Source organism: Camelus dromedarius, chromosome 9 (assembly GCF_036321535.1).
Source record: "Camelus dromedarius isolate mCamDro1 chromosome 9, mCamDro1.pat, whole genome shotgun sequence".
Taxonomy (NCBI): domain Eukaryota; kingdom Metazoa; phylum Chordata; class Mammalia; order Artiodactyla; family Camelidae; genus Camelus; species Camelus dromedarius.
Genome location: NC_087444.1, coordinates 43,600,562 through 43,616,794, shown reverse-complemented (window position 1 = coordinate 43,616,794; position 16,233 = coordinate 43,600,562). Strand labels below are relative to the sequence as shown.

Below are 16,233 nucleotides of genomic sequence, written 5' to 3'. Positions count from 1 at the left end.
GAAAAATCTAACAAAAAATAGGGGGCAAATGGGCCAAGAATTTAAACAGTTTACAGAAAAGCAAAAAAAAATTTTCAACATATGAAAAATGCTCTTCTTTACATATGAGGAACACAAAATAAAGCTATAATGAGATACCTCTTTCCCTCTCTTAGACTGACAAAGATGAAAAAGTTGGTAAGACTATGTTGAGAGAATGGAGGAAAATAGACAGCCTCAAACATTGTTGCAGAAATAAAATTGGCTTGATCGCTATGGAAGACAAGTTAGCACCATTTGCCACACAGTCACATATGCTTAGGGTAGAGTTTCTCAGCCTAGACACTGCTGACATTTTGGGCAGATAATTCTTTGTTGTGGGAGGCTGTCCTGTGCATTGTAGGGTGTTTAGTAGCATCCCTGACCTCAATCTATTAGATGCCAGTAGCACACCCCTAGTTATGACAAACAAAAGAGACTCCAGCATTGCCAGATGTTTCCTGGCAGCAAAATAGTCCTAGTTGAGAACCACTGCCTTAGAATAGGCAATTTCACTTTCAGTAGTTTACCCTACTGATATACTTGCATGTTTACCACACATATACCCAGAAGATCAGTACTCACAGCACTGTTTGTTGTAATAGCAAGAGACTTAGAAGTTAAGTGACCATTTATGGGGACTTTTAAATAATGGTATGTCCACACAATGGAAAAGTACACAGCTGTTAAATAGAATGAGTAAATTCTTTATGTGCTGATACAGAAGAATCTCCAAGATTTTTTTGAGTGGGAAAAAAAGTTGGGTGAATAAAAGTGAGTAGAATTGGTTACTCTTTGGGTCAAAAAAGGTAAACATATACGTTTGTATGGATGTAGATTTCTAGAAGGATGCATGAAACCTAAAAATAGTGTATGCTTCTTGGAAGGGGACTTGTGTGGGTGGGACAGGAGCTTGTGACTGTTCTTTTTATACCATTTGAATTCAATGTATTGCCTGTTCAAAACAATTGTTAAAAATTAAAAGGACTTTGCTAATTCAAAAATCCACTCAAAAGAAAAAGACTAGTTAATTTTACTGCATGATAATTAAAAAAATAAAATTTAAAGATTCCTCAAAAAATTGAATAACCATGTGATCCAGTAAGTCGTCTTCTGGGTACAGACCAAAAATAATTGAAAGCATGAACTTGAACAGGTATTTGTACACTCATGATTGTAGCAACATTATTTACAATAGCTAAAAATGTAGAAGCAACCCAGGTATCCATTGACAGATGAATGGATACTCAAAATGGGTATATATACATATAATAGAATGTTATTCATCCTTAAAAAGGAAGGAAATTTTGATATGCTACAACATGGATAAACCCTGAAGACAGTTATCTAAGTCAAATTAACCAGTCACAAAAGGACAGATATTATATGATTCCACTGATATGAGATAGAGTAGTCAAATTCATAGACACAGAAAGTAGAATGGTGGTTGCCAGGGCCTTTGGGGAGGGGGTTGTAGGAAGTTTGTGTTTAATGGGTATAGAGGTTCCATTGGGGAAGCTGAAAAAGTTCTGGAGAAGGATGGTTGATGACGGTTGTACAACAATGTGAATGTACTGAATGCCACGAACTGTGCACTTAAAAATGGTTAAAATGGGAAATTTTATGTTACATATATTTTGCAAAAAAAAAAAAAGACAGGAAAATGAGATTGAACAAATCAAAGAGTACTTAAATACATAACTTTTCCAACACAAAAACCCCTGAGCAATCGAAAGTAAAGCATAGTCCTTGCTGTACACCAGAGATTGACACACTGTAACTCACTATACTTCCATTAAAAAAAAAAGGTAAAGCATATTCCTTAATAAAGGAATGAAGTGGAAGAAGGAAGAAAGGAAGGGAAAAAAGACTGTTTCAGACTGCACTTTGTGTTTCTGAACTGGATAAAAACGTCACGATCTGTAAAGAATCAAAATCTTGTGATTCCACGCACTCCTTTGAAAATGTAAATGTTATTTTTAGAACTACATTGAAACCGGGGAGAGATGCCAGGGTCAGTAAGTCTCAGGAGGCTGGAACTGCCAGGGAGACCCGGGTTTAATTGGTCCTTCCCCTCCCAGGATCTAGCCAAAGCCATGGCTCTGAACAAACAGCTCCGGAAGCAGCTGACGGAGTTCCGAGCACCACAGGTGATGATGTACGTCCGGGAGAAGATCCGGAATGGGGACCTGGAGAAGACCATCAGGACGTGGGAGAGGAAAGTGGAGATTGCAGAGGTGAGCCCCAGGGAGTCCCAAGACTAGCAGTGTCTTACACCCCTCACGTTTGTATTGAGGATTTTGTTTTTTTGAGTTGACAGTACAGGTGTTTGGACAGATGTGAGATATCTCAGCTCTTGCTTCAACTCATACCAATGAGAGATGGCTTTTTTTTATTTTAAAGCTCCTTTTTCTTGTCAGGGACAGGATCTTTTCAGGTTATCAGGAAGAGACTCTGTAGTAATAGTGTGTTTTTAGTTGCTTGTTTTCTTAATGAATTCAGGAAGCGTCTGAGTCCTTCCCTGCACCATCGATAATTTAGTGATTGCTACTTATACACGGAGAAGACAGGTTTTTAAAAAGTGAGATATTAATGGATTTTTAATATCACTCAGAACCTGATTCCATGCATTTACACAGTTGTCACAGGTCTTTTCGTTGTTGGCTGACCCTGCAGCCTTTTCATGTGGGACCGTGTGCACAGAAGCACCTTTGCCCCTTGTGAGCTGGGTAGGAGAAAAGGGAAATGTGCAAACAATATGGTGGTGTCAAAAAGGAAAAAAAAAAAGGACTGAGACTGCCACAGGCCAGGTTGCACACTGAGGGCACTTTAAGACATCCTTAGAGTAACTTAAACCCCAGTCAGGTTACTTGGGAGGCATGGCATTCTCACATCTAGACCTGAGTTGCTTTTTCCATGGTGCTTTCTCTTGCCTTTCCTGTGGTCACTTGGCGGTAGGGAGTAAATTAGGATCCAAACTTGGGCCCATCAGATCTGGAGTTGAGAAGGAGCAGAGAATCACAGCAGGAACCTGCAACTTCGCACTTCATGGAACAGAAACAAGTTCTTTAGAAGAATCTTTCAGACACCCCTAGGTGGCCCATGTCTGCCGCACGCATGCTGAAGGCCCCACACATGAGGCCATCTGCACCATCACAGGGCTGGATGTGGGTGGAATAGTGACAGTCCTTTTGTCCCAAATGACATTCTCCCCCTCCCCCTTTTTCCTTTCTGCAGATGTCCTTAAAAGGCTACCGAAAGGCTTGGAATAAAATGAAAACAACCAGTGAGCAGTTGCAGGCAATTTGCCCCCCTGAGAAACAGCCAGAGGGAGGCCATGGCTGCCAACCAAAATGTGATCCATTAAAGTAATCAGATCCTTTCTAGTCTCAGGGTTCTCTCACTGTCCCCTGTGCTGGCTGGTGCCCCCAACTCTCCAGCCAGGCTGCCAGTCACCTCCCAGGCTACATCAGCCCCTGGGGAATATTTTCACAGTCTGGCCTCAGGAACCAGTAACACTGAAAAAACCACAGGGCACTCTAATGGTTTGACACTTGTTAGCCCACGTTTAGTTCACAAGCACACATGAAAGTGACCTTCCCACATGTGGGAGTGGGACAGAGGGTCGGGGTGGAGGAGGGGTAGCCCGCCCAGTCTGTGCCGTGGGCCTGTCTGTGGCAGCCCAGCTGTGCAACTGTCACAGACACCAAAACAGCATGGTGAATACCTGGCACTCAGCGTTCTGAGCTTACTCTTTAGTTTGGAGGGTTAGCTCCTAGACTAAGATACCATTACAAAAGAAAGCAAGCACAAAGAAAAACAAGATAATTTCTTGGGGTTGATGTAACCTGTTCTGACCTGAAGTAGACTCGCTCTCCCCCACCTCCCCAGTTCCCCCACCGTAGTAGTCATAGAACACGGGTTGTACGGCCATCTCAGAAGACGTGCCCAACTCCGTTGGCCCCCTTTCCCTGAAGTCTAGGCTCGCTTGAGTGCCATTTACTAGCCATGAATGCATGGTGGCCCTTTTTTGTCCTTGGAGGTGTACTCGGGACCATCCAACCTGGCCCAGCCCAGGATGTGTTTTCTGTGTCACGGCGGCTCGGGATGAGTAGCCGGGGAAGGGAATCAGGTTCTCCCAGTGGCGGAAGGGCGACAGGGGAGGGCTGGTCCTCTTGGTCTTAGACGTGATCCAGTCACTGTAGTCTTCTACATTGATGTACAGGAACAGGCCGGGGCATTGCTCACTGCCATGGGACAGGATTCCTTTCAGCATCCATAGATTCAGTTCCTTCAGCTGGCACATCATTGGGTTTCCTGGGTCCCCCTGTGACAAAGGACAGAAGGCTTCAGATCTTAGGAAAACTTGTTTTCTTTGTTTAAGTATATCCTTGTGCAATTTACTTTATGTTCTAAAAATGTTTTACACTAGTCCTCACTGGAAATTGGGTAAATCATGGGATACTATTTTTAATCTAGGTCATCACCACCACAAATTCCAACAAGATGACTTTTCCTTTATTATACAAACTAGGCTCCTGCAGTTTGCCTGTAGCTTCCTAGTTCCCATTTCATTTTCTTGCCCCTCTTAAGTACTTCAAATAAATCCTCCCTCTTTTTGGTTTCTCATTCCTCAGATGTTGATATTTCATTCCTTTCTGGCCTGGAATGCTCCCATTTTCCCTTCTCATATTTTGTCTCCATCCTTCCTTTAACCTGCTCCTCCACACCCCCAGTCCTGCTTGGGTCAGAGTCAGTCTTCCCAAGGAGCATGCGCAGGGCTGGGTTCACAGCTTCTCCACCCCGGCAGCGGCCTGTCAGTGCACCTGCTCCCCAGCCCCTGCACAGGCTCCCTCAGGAGTAGTCCTCTGGGCCTCAGGAGTTCTGCCACACAGACCTTAACCTCCCTTCAGGTGTGTGGATAGAAGCCTGGCACAACCTAGCACAGCCTTGACTAGACCATGTGACCCTGGCAGGTTACTCAAGTCTCTCTGAGCTAAAGCGGGGACACAGTACCTATAACACTGGCAGACATACAAGATGCACTCAGTAAACAAGTAGCTGCTACCACCCTGGTGTCTAGAAAAGGCCATCATTTTTATGTGAAAAGCTGAGAAATATGAGAAAAGTAATCAGATGTTTACTTGGTATACTTCACCTTACCTGTCGTGCCCCCCAGACCTCCTCTTAAAGGAATACCTGTCCCCCAGCCTGTGGTCCACCTTGGTCCCCAAGGGCTGGCCAGCCACCTTCGACCTGTGTGACCTTCCTGACTAGAAGGGCTGGGCAATCATACTTTGCTCTCGCTGTTTGGACCAAGGCATGGAGGGAGTGGGGTTGCAGTTGACAATGGGAAACAATCTGAACAGACTCGACCACAGGAAGCAGAGAGGCAAAATGGTGGCCACCTCGGCCCCTGCCCATTCCCAGGCCTGGCTGTTCAATCTTTCTTGGGTTTCTACACACACGCAGCCTCTTTCACTAAACCTCCCTTTTTCTGAGGAACCAACACCAGAACAGAAATGCAGGCAAATAGGAGAAGAAGGGAGTGACTGCCAGCAGGGCCATCGGGAGGCACGCTCTGTAGGGCTACTGTAATTCCCTGGGGGTCCCACAGCCATACCCACGAGGATGACATGCTGTGCCTTTCATTAGATAGAAGGGAATGCTTTGTGTGGAACTCTTGATTTTTCAGTTTTTCACATTCTACTCTTTTCACCCCACGCTGTCAAACAGCCGAGGGTGGGATTTCATCCCTGGGCTCTGGCTGGTCATCTGAGGACTGGTGAGCAGGCTCTTGTCTGCACCCCATGCTGTCTGCCTGAGGCACAGAGGCTCTCTGGCCAAGAATGGTGTGCTCTCCTCTCCGTTCACCAGTCCCACTCCCAGTTTGTTTTAATTGTGCTTTTACAGCTTGAGGAAGAAAAAGAATGCAGGACAAATAGTTTGACAAATGATTGTGCAGTGGACATCCCCAGCTATCGTGTAGTTTTGCCAGTTGCCGTTCCATCCAGGTGTAGAAGACACTGCTTTTTCTCTTTCCCGTAACCTGTCAGGCTGAGACTTCTGAAGCTCAAGCAACAAGAACATAAAGTACCAGGAGCAGCTTCTCTGGAGCAGCCCCACCTCATCTTCCCGGGGGAGCAGCCGTGGCAGAGAGGGGCCCTTTCCTTGCATGATCCTCAGCCTTGACGTTCAGCCAAGGGCCTAACAGTTGTGGGGGAAAAGGAGGGTGGTGAGTTCAGAGTGATTCTGCTTTTGTTGGGTTCTGGGGACCCATTAGGGCAGTCACTGAGCCTGGGTGGTTTATTCTACATGTGAGAAGTGTGGCTTTGAAGACTTCTGGACACTAGAACACATTTCCTAGGAAGTATCCTAGATAGACAAGTCACTATTCGTTTGTCTGAGACGGTTTCCAAGCACAATTCTGTTCAAAAACAAAGAACTGTCTACAGGTGTGCTAGAGTTAAAAACCAATCTGAGCTTTGTGGGTAGTTTAAAGAGGTGATCATTTAGAGTTTAAACAGCTTACTATATTCCGCTGAATCTATGATGCTCTTAAAAAATTAACATCTTTGAAATGGGGTGTGTCTTTTAATCGGTTGATTTCAGAGTTTAAGTGGCAGCATTTTTTCTTTCTTGGTGTTACATAAAATAATAGTACATTCTACAACTCAGCATCTTCGATTTGATGAAGTGTGGCAGTAGACTGATGGAGTGGCTGATGGCAGGATTTTGTTAAATAGCTACATCTTCTACTGTATTTTAACACATTGTCTAGTTTAAGAAGTTGTTACAGTCCTCCACTAGTAGCCACTCAATAAATGCTGAACCAACTTTGGAAGGGCAAACTTACTGCCCAATGAAAGGCAGTCCTTCACAATAAAAGGACTTTAAAAAAAATGTCTACATATATATTTTTCCCCTTTCTCTAAAAAACTCCCTAGATTCTCTGGGGGAAAAAAAATTCCCCATCAGGGAATTCTGAAGGTTCTTAGAAGAAAGTGGTTGATCAGCATCTTAGACAATTTTAGGGTAGAGGAAGGAAACTGCCTGGAAATCTGGCAGACCTGGGTTCTCATCTTTTACATTTTTTTAACTGTGTAACCCTGATAAGGCACACTTTCTCCAGACAGGGATACGAGGGGGCCTGAACAAGTGTTTGTGAATCGTAGACATTTTCCTGAGGCAGTAGGACAGCCACGTCTGTACAGCCCTCATCCGGGTAGAGGGCAGGACTTCTTACAGGGAAAAAATGAAAAACAATAACTGATGAGCAATAGCACCAGTCTGCCTTCCAAAGAAGCCAAATACAGCGACCCTGCACTGTAGGTGTGCTCAAAGCATGTCTGCATGTGTAGTTTGGACTCACACTTTCAAACTTTTAGCTACTGAAAAAACATGTGACTTAGCCATGCTTAATCATGTCACACTTCAGTGTGCATTCAGCAGGCTGTTATTGGGCACTTGCCACCTGCCAAGTGCCCTTCACCCCAGAGACATGCATGAATCCCAGGTGACAGTCCCTCCCCTCACGGAGCTCACCGTCCAGCAAGGGGGAGTCCCGAGGGTCCCCGAGAGGTGACCACTGCTTACTCTCAGCATGTTGCTTCTACTCCACTGTGTTCTTACCAAGCAGACAGAGTCAGTTTCCTGCTCCACATGATTGCCACATCCTGTTTTCTGGATTTTGTTTAAGGGACACAGTTCGATGTCTTTCACGGAGATTTTCCTCAGGATACTCACTGTCATGTGATTTCCTGTCTGGACCATGCAAGAGAGAGCCCAAGAATTATTAACAAGAAGACATCCCCCAAGTCAGCTCAACTACAACTCACATAACCAGATGGCAGTGAGTAGGAAATATTCTGTTAAACCTCTTTTCCTCATAGACATCAGAGCCTGTGTCTGAGTTTTTACTGAAAAGTACCTTTGCTTTGACCTTGAATATGAAAATAGGCAGAGACCATGTTCACCCTTCCTCTACAGCTACAGAGGATGAATGCATCTCCTTGTTTATTTCCCAAGAATAAAAGAAAACAAGGATGGTTCAGACAAGAGGAGAGTCAGCTCTGGTTCAGGGAATAATGACCCCTGGCCCCTCTGTAACCTTGCACTCATTTCAGGCTGCCCACTGCCCATGTACTTCCAGTTTTAGTGTAGGAATAGAAGGAAAAGGACCAAATGTAAGAATGGCCACAGGAAGGGCAAGTGTTGGGAATCTTGACTGATTAGGTGAGGGTTTCAGCCCAACTCTAGAACCTCAGGCCATCTGAATTATTGAGCTAAGCCCTGGAATGGTGCATCCCAGCCAGACCCACTGCTACCACACACACAGCCTCCTCTAGGAGAAGGAAAGCATTAACTGCAGATGTGGGATTCCATCCTGCCACCCAGCAGTTCTGCAAGGCTGGCAACATATGCAGCTTCCTGCCAAGGAAGCAGATGGGCCGGACCAGGTCGTTGAAATGCATTGCCGTGTCTGTCTTCAGGAGGGCTAAGTTATTCTTCATTGTTTCATTATCAAATTCCTCATGGATGATGATGGTGTTGACTGGATATTCTTCGTGAGGAATCAGTTTTGCATCCATCTTAGCTATACCAACTATAGTGACATCGTTCTTCCTGGAGAGACAGCAAAGGAATCTTAAGAAGCCAAGGCACCAAGGAAGCTTCACACTTCCCTGGTTTCATATTTACTATTTTTTTTTGGCCTGAAACACTCATCCAACTCATCTTCCCTGGGCTAATTTTTACTGACCCTTTTGGACCTAGTCCCCAGGAAATCTTTTCTGAACCCCTAGGCTTACGCCCATAGGATCTTGAGGATTCTTCCGTCTGACTATCATATGTCCCACCCCTGTAGATAATCTGTTATGTTATGGCTGATTATCTTTTTTCTATGCTTATTTATTTGTTTTTTGTTTGTTTGTTTGTTTTTACATAGTTGTAGTCACACCCAAGATGTAATCTTGATTCTTGACTTTTGCACTTAACATTTTAACTCAAGAATCTTTCCATATTATTTACTCTGCAAATACACTTCAGAGAAATTCCGATTTTAATAATGATGGAGTTCAATTGACTGTTTTCCCTTTCTCCTCTTGGGAATCACCCGAGGAACCATAATAATGAGAAACAAATGAAAACACCATAAAACTAAGAGACACTAGAGAATCCAAACCTCAGAACAGAGGAAGGGCTGACGGCAGAGGGAAGGACACCCAGAATACAGGGGGTTACAGATGATACCTCGTGCTGCAGAGTCAGATGAAGCTGTTCAAACACGCTTCTCAGCAAAGAACTGAAAAGTCTTTGAAGAAATAAAACCATGGCTAGAGTGAAAGCCAAATTGGAAGCAGCATAAAGGAGAGTAGAGACCACAGAAAACACAGTGAGGTACACAGAAGGTAGGCTGAGAAGACTGACTAAAATGAAATGGACATTAACAAAGATTTTTAAAGGCTAGAGAGGAAGATGACAAATATGGCAGTCAATGGAGAGTCAGCAGACCATGAGGAAGGTATCCAAAATAAAAAAACAAAAAAATAATTTCAAGATCTAATTTAAAAAAGCTTTCCAGAAATAAGACTTGAATCTATAGTGTGGAAGGGTACTCCATATCCTGGGGAAAAATCAGTACAGAATGATCAATGCTGAGACATACCCTTGTCAGCTCCCAGCAGGAAACAAATGACATACTCAATAAGGTAAATTGAGGAAAGTTTAATAAAGGGACTCTTTACAAAGGTCTTGCAGGATGTAGGGAAATCATAAGGACAGTGCAGAATGCTGGGTTCCAGGTGATGTATGCAGCTTCCTGCTGAGGCAACAACAGGGTGCCGGGGGGAGGGAGCGGTCAGACAGAGCTGCAGGGAGTGGGTCACTTGGCTGGAGGAGGCAGCCTGTCTGCAGTACCTGTCAGGGGAATGAGGGCCCTGACCTCACTTCTCCACTCCCTCTGATCTCTAGCCAGTGCTCCCCTTGGCCAAAGCCAACTGGAACCAAGAAGGCAAGAGCACCCTTTGGTGTACCTCCTGGGACCCAACAGAGTAGAAAAGAGTAGAGAGTAGATCTGGAGGAGCAAATGGGAGCAACTCAGCATAGCTAGTGAGTTGCCAGACTTCAGTGACAAAGAAGGAAGCCTTGGGGATCCACACAAAACCAGATTAAGTCAAGGCAAGTTTGGCCTCTAATTTATTGTCTAACCCAGGGAACTTAAGAGAGTGAAAGGGAATACTAACAATAGGATGTTAGGATAATAGGTGTAAACCAGGCCCCTCCCAGGCGTACTAGGGTGTGTGGCCATCCAGCTACAGAGGGAAAAATCAAAGTGGCCTCAGACTTCTCCACAGCAAGATTTAATACCAGAAGCCGGGAGGTGAGGGACGTAGAATGCCTATTAAGCTCTCAAACAGAGGCAGGTATGATCCAGGAATTCTATACTTAAGTGGTCATTCAGATCTAAGGGCAGTACAACATTTCTGAATATGTAAAATCCAAGGAAATATGGTGCTTGAGAGCCCTTTAAGAAACTACTTGAAGACAAATTTTAGCCAAATTCTAGTGTTGAATGGAGAAAATCAAGCAAAGGGACTGTCAGAGTGTGGAATTCATTATAACTTGAGTCTAAAATTAAAACAAAAGAAAAACTTTTAAAGTTATAGGTTGGAGTAATAATGTAAACCCTGGCAATAATCAAATGGTGTAACTAAAACTGAAAAGAAAGTGGAGGTAGGTATAAACACCAATTTTCTCATCTTTTATAGAAGTCCCAATGTATTATTTGTTTACAGCTGATACATGAAATAACAAAGGTGTGCAAATATGTATGTGAATCAAAGTAAACATTAAAGTACATAAATAACCTATTAAAATTGGGTAGTCATGGAGAAGGAGGGAAGGGTGAAGAGACAGGATTTCTGGCACCAGCCACAGTAGAGTCTAGAGAGGACTATCAGAGAGGAACAAAAGATTTAAGTGTCTTCCATGAAATGATAACTTTAAGAGGGACACCAGAACAAAAATTCAAACTTTCCAAATTTGTCAGAAGAGACATACAAAACAAAGGCCATATATGAAAAGAAAAACACGAAGCAATGAAAACAGAAAGCATAACCTAAAATAAAAACAAAAAGCAAGAGTTTCATTCTGAACATGAATTCAGAGCAGAAAAACTTGGAGTAAGACAAGGAAGGGCTTCTAATGGTGGTAAGGAATTCAGTCTACTGTGAAGACCTTAGTTGTAAATATCTGCAGCACGTGACACAGTGTTCACAGAGTAAGAATTCCAGGAAACAGGGGAACAAGAAGCCAGAAGCTTGTAATTTGTCTCAGTCAGCCTAGGACAGATCAAGTGGACTCCTTGCCCCCAGTTTTATATATTAAATTGTACACCCAGGGTGGAGAATGAGCTTTTTAATTTACCTGTGGAAAATATTCACATGGACCACATAGTAGACCACAAAGACAACCTCAGCGAATTCCCTAATAGATCACCATGCGGTATAACTCTAAATCATGTTAGAAAACAAAACAAAACACCCTACCACCTGGATATTTTAAAACAGTCCTTAATAAAACCCAGAGTCAAAAAGGAAATCAAAACCCAAACAGCAGACTAGACAGAAAATAGCAGTAATGAAAACACTACATAGAAAGTAGAACTTCTCTGGAGGGCTGGTTGGCAATAACTATCAAGATTCAGTCCAGCATTTCCGCTCTTGGGTTGTTTGTGCTACAACATACTTGCACGTGTGTGAAATAACCTATGTACAAGTACATACACTGTACCATTTTTTGCTACTAGTGACAGACTGGAAGCAACTTAAATTTCCATTATTAGAGGATTATGTAATTATGGTACAACCATCATGGGATACTGGGCAGGTAGTGGACGAAAATAATGTATCCTTCTCTGTATGGATAAGAAAAGATCACCCAGCATTCACGACAGAGTGAAAAAAGCTGAGTGGTATAATGTCTATGGTGTGCTACCAGTTGGGGTGTGTTATGGATGAGTTGTGTCCCCCCAGATTCACTGGTGAAGCCCTAACCCCCAGTGTGAATGAGTTGGAAGATAGGGGCTTTCAGGAGGAAGTTAGGATTGATTGAGTTTGTGGGGTGGGGCCCTAGTCCAATAGGACTGGTGTCCTTATAAGAAGAGACAGCAAGACTGTGTGCACACAGAGGAAAGGCCATGGAAGGACACAGAAAAGGCGGCAATCTGCAAGTCAAGGCAAGAGTCCTCAGGAGAAACCAGCCCTGCTGACGCCTTGATCTTGGACTTCCAGCCTCCAGAATGGTGAGAAATAAATTTCTATTGTCTAAGCCACTCTGTCTGTGGTATTTTGTTGTGGCAGCCCCAACAGATTAATACAGGAGGGAAAGAAAATTCTCTCTCAATCAATAGATATGAGTCAATATAGAAAGACCTATAGGTATATAGCTATCCATGAGTGCACTGAGTGTTTCAGGAAGAATCCCCAAGAAACTGGTGACGGAAGTGGCTCAAGGAAGGGAAATGGTGAGTGAAGGGCAGGGGAGGGGAGGAGCTGCTTCTCATTATACACCCTTTGGTTTCCCCGTAAACATCATGGTATTAGATGTATTTTCATTTAAATGCATTATTTTTAATTTAAAATTTTAATTAAAAAATAAATCATGTGTTAAAAAATTCAGCAGCTGCACAATATTCCACCAGGGGTTTATACTGTAATGTTTTTAGCCAATTATAGTAATTATACTCTCCCCCCATACTCTATATGTGTATATATATATATATAATATATAAAGTATATATAGTATATCATATATAGCTTATATATGCTATAATATATAGCATGTGTCATATAGATAGATCTATATATAATTATATGTAATATTTATACACTATATATCATACATAACATATGATAAACTATATAAAAAAGAGTAACTATATCATAATTTATTTATCCATGATAATCAGACATTACATTTCAAGGGTTTTGTGTCTAGTTAATCATCCTATGAACAACTTTGTGTATAAAACTTTTCCAGTGATTGAAATTACTTCCTTAATGTTGATACCCAGAAGTTAAACCATGGAGTCAGAAAGTGAGATGTTTTACCAAAAGTTATCCCTTTAATAGCATGTATTGGGTTTTTTCCCCTAGTTTAGAAGAATGCCCATTTAGTTGTGAAAAAGTTGGAGAATACAGAGAAGTTCAAAGAAGAGAACAGAAATCATGTGCATTCTGAGCATCCAGACACAGGCACTCTTCAAGTGCGTATTTCCATTAAGTCTTTTCTCTACGTGCCTATATTTGTGGCAGTCACACTGTTAAGGCCCGAGGTAAGTGTTTTAAGGTAAGGGCTTAACAAGAGGTAGAGAGCAATAGGGGACCTCTAGTATCAAGAGTCGGTGCTTTTGTGATTGTAGAAAAATGGGACCGAATATCCTTCCTGTAGAGGTTGGAGAAATGATCATTTCACTTTGCAGGTGTGCAGCTGGCTGTCTTTACCGCAGAGAACACACAGACTGTGCCAACATTGGTGACTGGTGGTTTTAAGACCCCCAGACTCACTGAGCTGAGCTGATGAAAAGCCCTGTTGCCCTGTCACCAGGAGTCCACCTTCCAGGCCTCCCCAAGCTGAGTAGGAAACAGAGTCCCTCGCCCCGACCCAGTGGGCTGTGAGGACCAAAAGCAGGGGTACTGGCCTGTTCTGTAAGGCAGATGCAATGCTGAGGATCCAGAACTCACTGAGGATGCTACCGAAAGCCAGGTGGGTGTACTGGGAATCCTGCAGAGACACTACCCACGGGAACTCCTTGTCTTTGACCAGCCCCTCCTCGGAAGTTTCCACAATGTTGATATTCTGGATGCCACAACCTGCAGGGTGGGGTGGGGTGCAAGGGCCTCACTGCTGGGGCAAGGAGTTGGAGACCCGTGGCTACCACCGCCAGCACCAGACCTCAGGGCCCGCTCGCTCTCCCACTGGTTCCCCACTCCTTCAGGCTCTCCATCCTAGTCACCAGTAACTCTACCACCACCGCCACCCCCACCTCCCATTCTTTTCCTAGTGGGTCGCTTCCCCATAAAAGACGCTTGGTGGCATCTTTGGATCTAAAAGTAATGTTAGGCTACCGATAATCACTCTCATCTGTTGAGCGCTTAGCACTTAGCAAATACGAGGCAGTGTCTGAAACCTTTTATATCCATCAGTGGTTCTTAAGGTATAGTCTGGGACCTTTGCGAGTCCTCAGGACCCTTTCTGGGGTCTGTAAGGTTAAAACTGTTTTCACAAGCACACTAAGACAGTGTTTGCTTATTTCACTCTCACTCTCTTGCTGGAGTACAGTGGAATTTTCCAGGGGCTACATAATGTCATCACCCTGATGATCAATAGCATGTGTGACCCCAGATATTTTTCTGTTTTAAATTTTTCCTGATTTTAATTTCTAATATGCTAAATATGGAAAGATATAGCCCCAAAAGAAAAAACCCTTTTGGGGTCTCAATAACTTTAAAGTGTATAAAGGGGTCATGAGACCAAACAGTTTGGGAACTGCTGATTTCCACTACTTCATACAATTCCTCCAGCAGAACTAGAGGCGAACATTGTCATCCTCAGATTGCAGATAAGAAAATTGCACTTCAGAGTGGGTAAGCCCTTGTCCGCATTACACAGCTAGTAGACTGTAGAGCCGGTCCAGGTGAACCCAAACTCCACACACTCAACCCCTCGCGGTCTGCGTTGCAGCGGCATTTCACATCCTCATATTTGCCCTCACTCTTCCCGCTCAGGCTGTGGGCACGTGCCACTCCCCCAACCAACCACACTGTCTGGTTTGCTTGCCCCTGTATCCCTAGGGACTAGCACAGTGCCCGGCACGTCATAGGTGCTCAAGAAATTATCTGGTGAACCAACAAAAGCGTTCAGCCAGCCAAGCACTCCCTGACGGCTTCTTGTCCCAGTGCTCAGAGGAACCGCCCAGGCCTGCTTGGTCTTTGCCTCCCCGAGCCCTCAAGTGGATCACCTCTGACTGGACAGTCTCTTTGCAGTCTGGCCTTTGTTTCAAATAAGAGTTAAATATGACTCAAGTTTTAAATTGTATCCTGCCCCTGCCAGCCCTGGCTGAATTGTCCTATGTGTACACATCACCAAAGACAGGAATTCCGTTCTTCTCACGGGACCTCGGCAGTCTGTGGTGAACAAGGCACTCACCGAGTCTTCCTACCCCAGCAAGTACCTACAGGTGTGTGATGACTTTTGCTTTTCCAAAGCTCTAGTTGGCTGGTTCATCTGACCTTCTAAAACCCTTGAAAGGCCAAGATATAATGAGGAAATCTGACACAGAGATGAAATGCTCACTCTGGGTCACTTGCCTGAGGCTTTTTACGAGGGGGAGAGGCACGCATGGAGCTCGCGCATGTCTCCCATCTAATTCCAGGAAGACAGGACAGAGCCAGCTGGGGTGGCAGTGAGGTGAGGCAGGACCCGCTTTAGTCAGGGACCCCTCCTCCATCTGCCCCTGTCCAGGCTGGACTCTTATCCCCGGACAACCTGGAGGTCGGGGAGGGGACCAAGGCTGCCACTTCTGCCGACTGAGGCTGGGCAGCCTCAAAGGCACCTCCCTGAACCCCTGCTCAGCCCTGCAATTGGGGGTCAGTTTAGAGGTAATGATGAAGGCTTAAGGATAAAGGGCTTCACTGGAACAATGATGCTGAACACAGGGAAGGGCTGGTTCCCAAGTGCTTAAGACACATCTCGTGCTCCCAACCTGACAATGCCTGACAATGCCTGACAATGCCCCCAGGAAGAGCAGGGCAGGGGTTGTGAGTGGGGAGGCAGGCCTCACACTAACCCCCTCTGCCCAGGGGGCCTCTCGGTAGCCTCAGGCTTCTTTTCCTAACCACACTCTCACCTGAGGATTAGCCCTGACATCAGGCTGCTGAAGCCAGTTTCCTACATCCACGCCCCACGTTCCACTTCTTTGCCTGGTTCCCAGAGCAGAGCACTGTGAGTCACCTGCCCAGAGTCCCTCTCTGAACATGAAGGAGCCTGTCCTTTTCCAGGATGATTCCCCCTGCCACGTCACACGATCAGCTGAAGTCGTTACAGAAAAAAGCCGCACACTCACTGGCAGAAGCGTGGGAGACGCAGAGCAGCACTAGGAGCATTCTTCTCATGTCTGCCATCCCCAAAGAGAGCCGCGGCAGACACCATGGG

The 16,233-nt window shown here is 44.5% G+C and overlaps 2 protein-coding genes across 3 annotated transcripts in view; one reads left to right on the top strand and one right to left on the bottom strand.

Annotated features, from left to right (window-relative positions):
* The window catches only part of CFAP263 (cilia and flagella associated protein 263), a 23,965-nt gene extending 17,084 nt beyond the window's left edge, over window positions 1–6,881 (top strand). Inside the window, exons 8-9 of one of the 2 annotated variants that reach the window (XM_064489109.1) lie at window positions 2,100–2,255; window positions 6,075–6,881. In XM_064489109.1, coding sequence (XP_064345179.1) covers window positions 2,100–2,255; window positions 6,075–6,110 — 192 coding nt within the window. In that variant the 3' untranslated portion in view covers window positions 6,111–6,881. Of the gene's footprint in view, window positions 1–2,099; window positions 2,256–3,255; window positions 3,422–6,074 lie in introns of those variants that run through there. The other variant, XM_010985706.3, reaches the window with a different exon arrangement.
* PRSS54 (serine protease 54) lies at window positions 3,794–16,233 on the bottom strand. The gene is given in 6 exon segments (XM_010985756.3): window positions 3,794–4,345; window positions 7,651–7,782; window positions 8,385–8,643; window positions 13,721–13,892; window positions 16,145–16,193; window positions 16,195–16,233. Coding segments are annotated over 6 exon segments (1,200 nt in total). The 5' UTR covers window positions 16,231–16,233.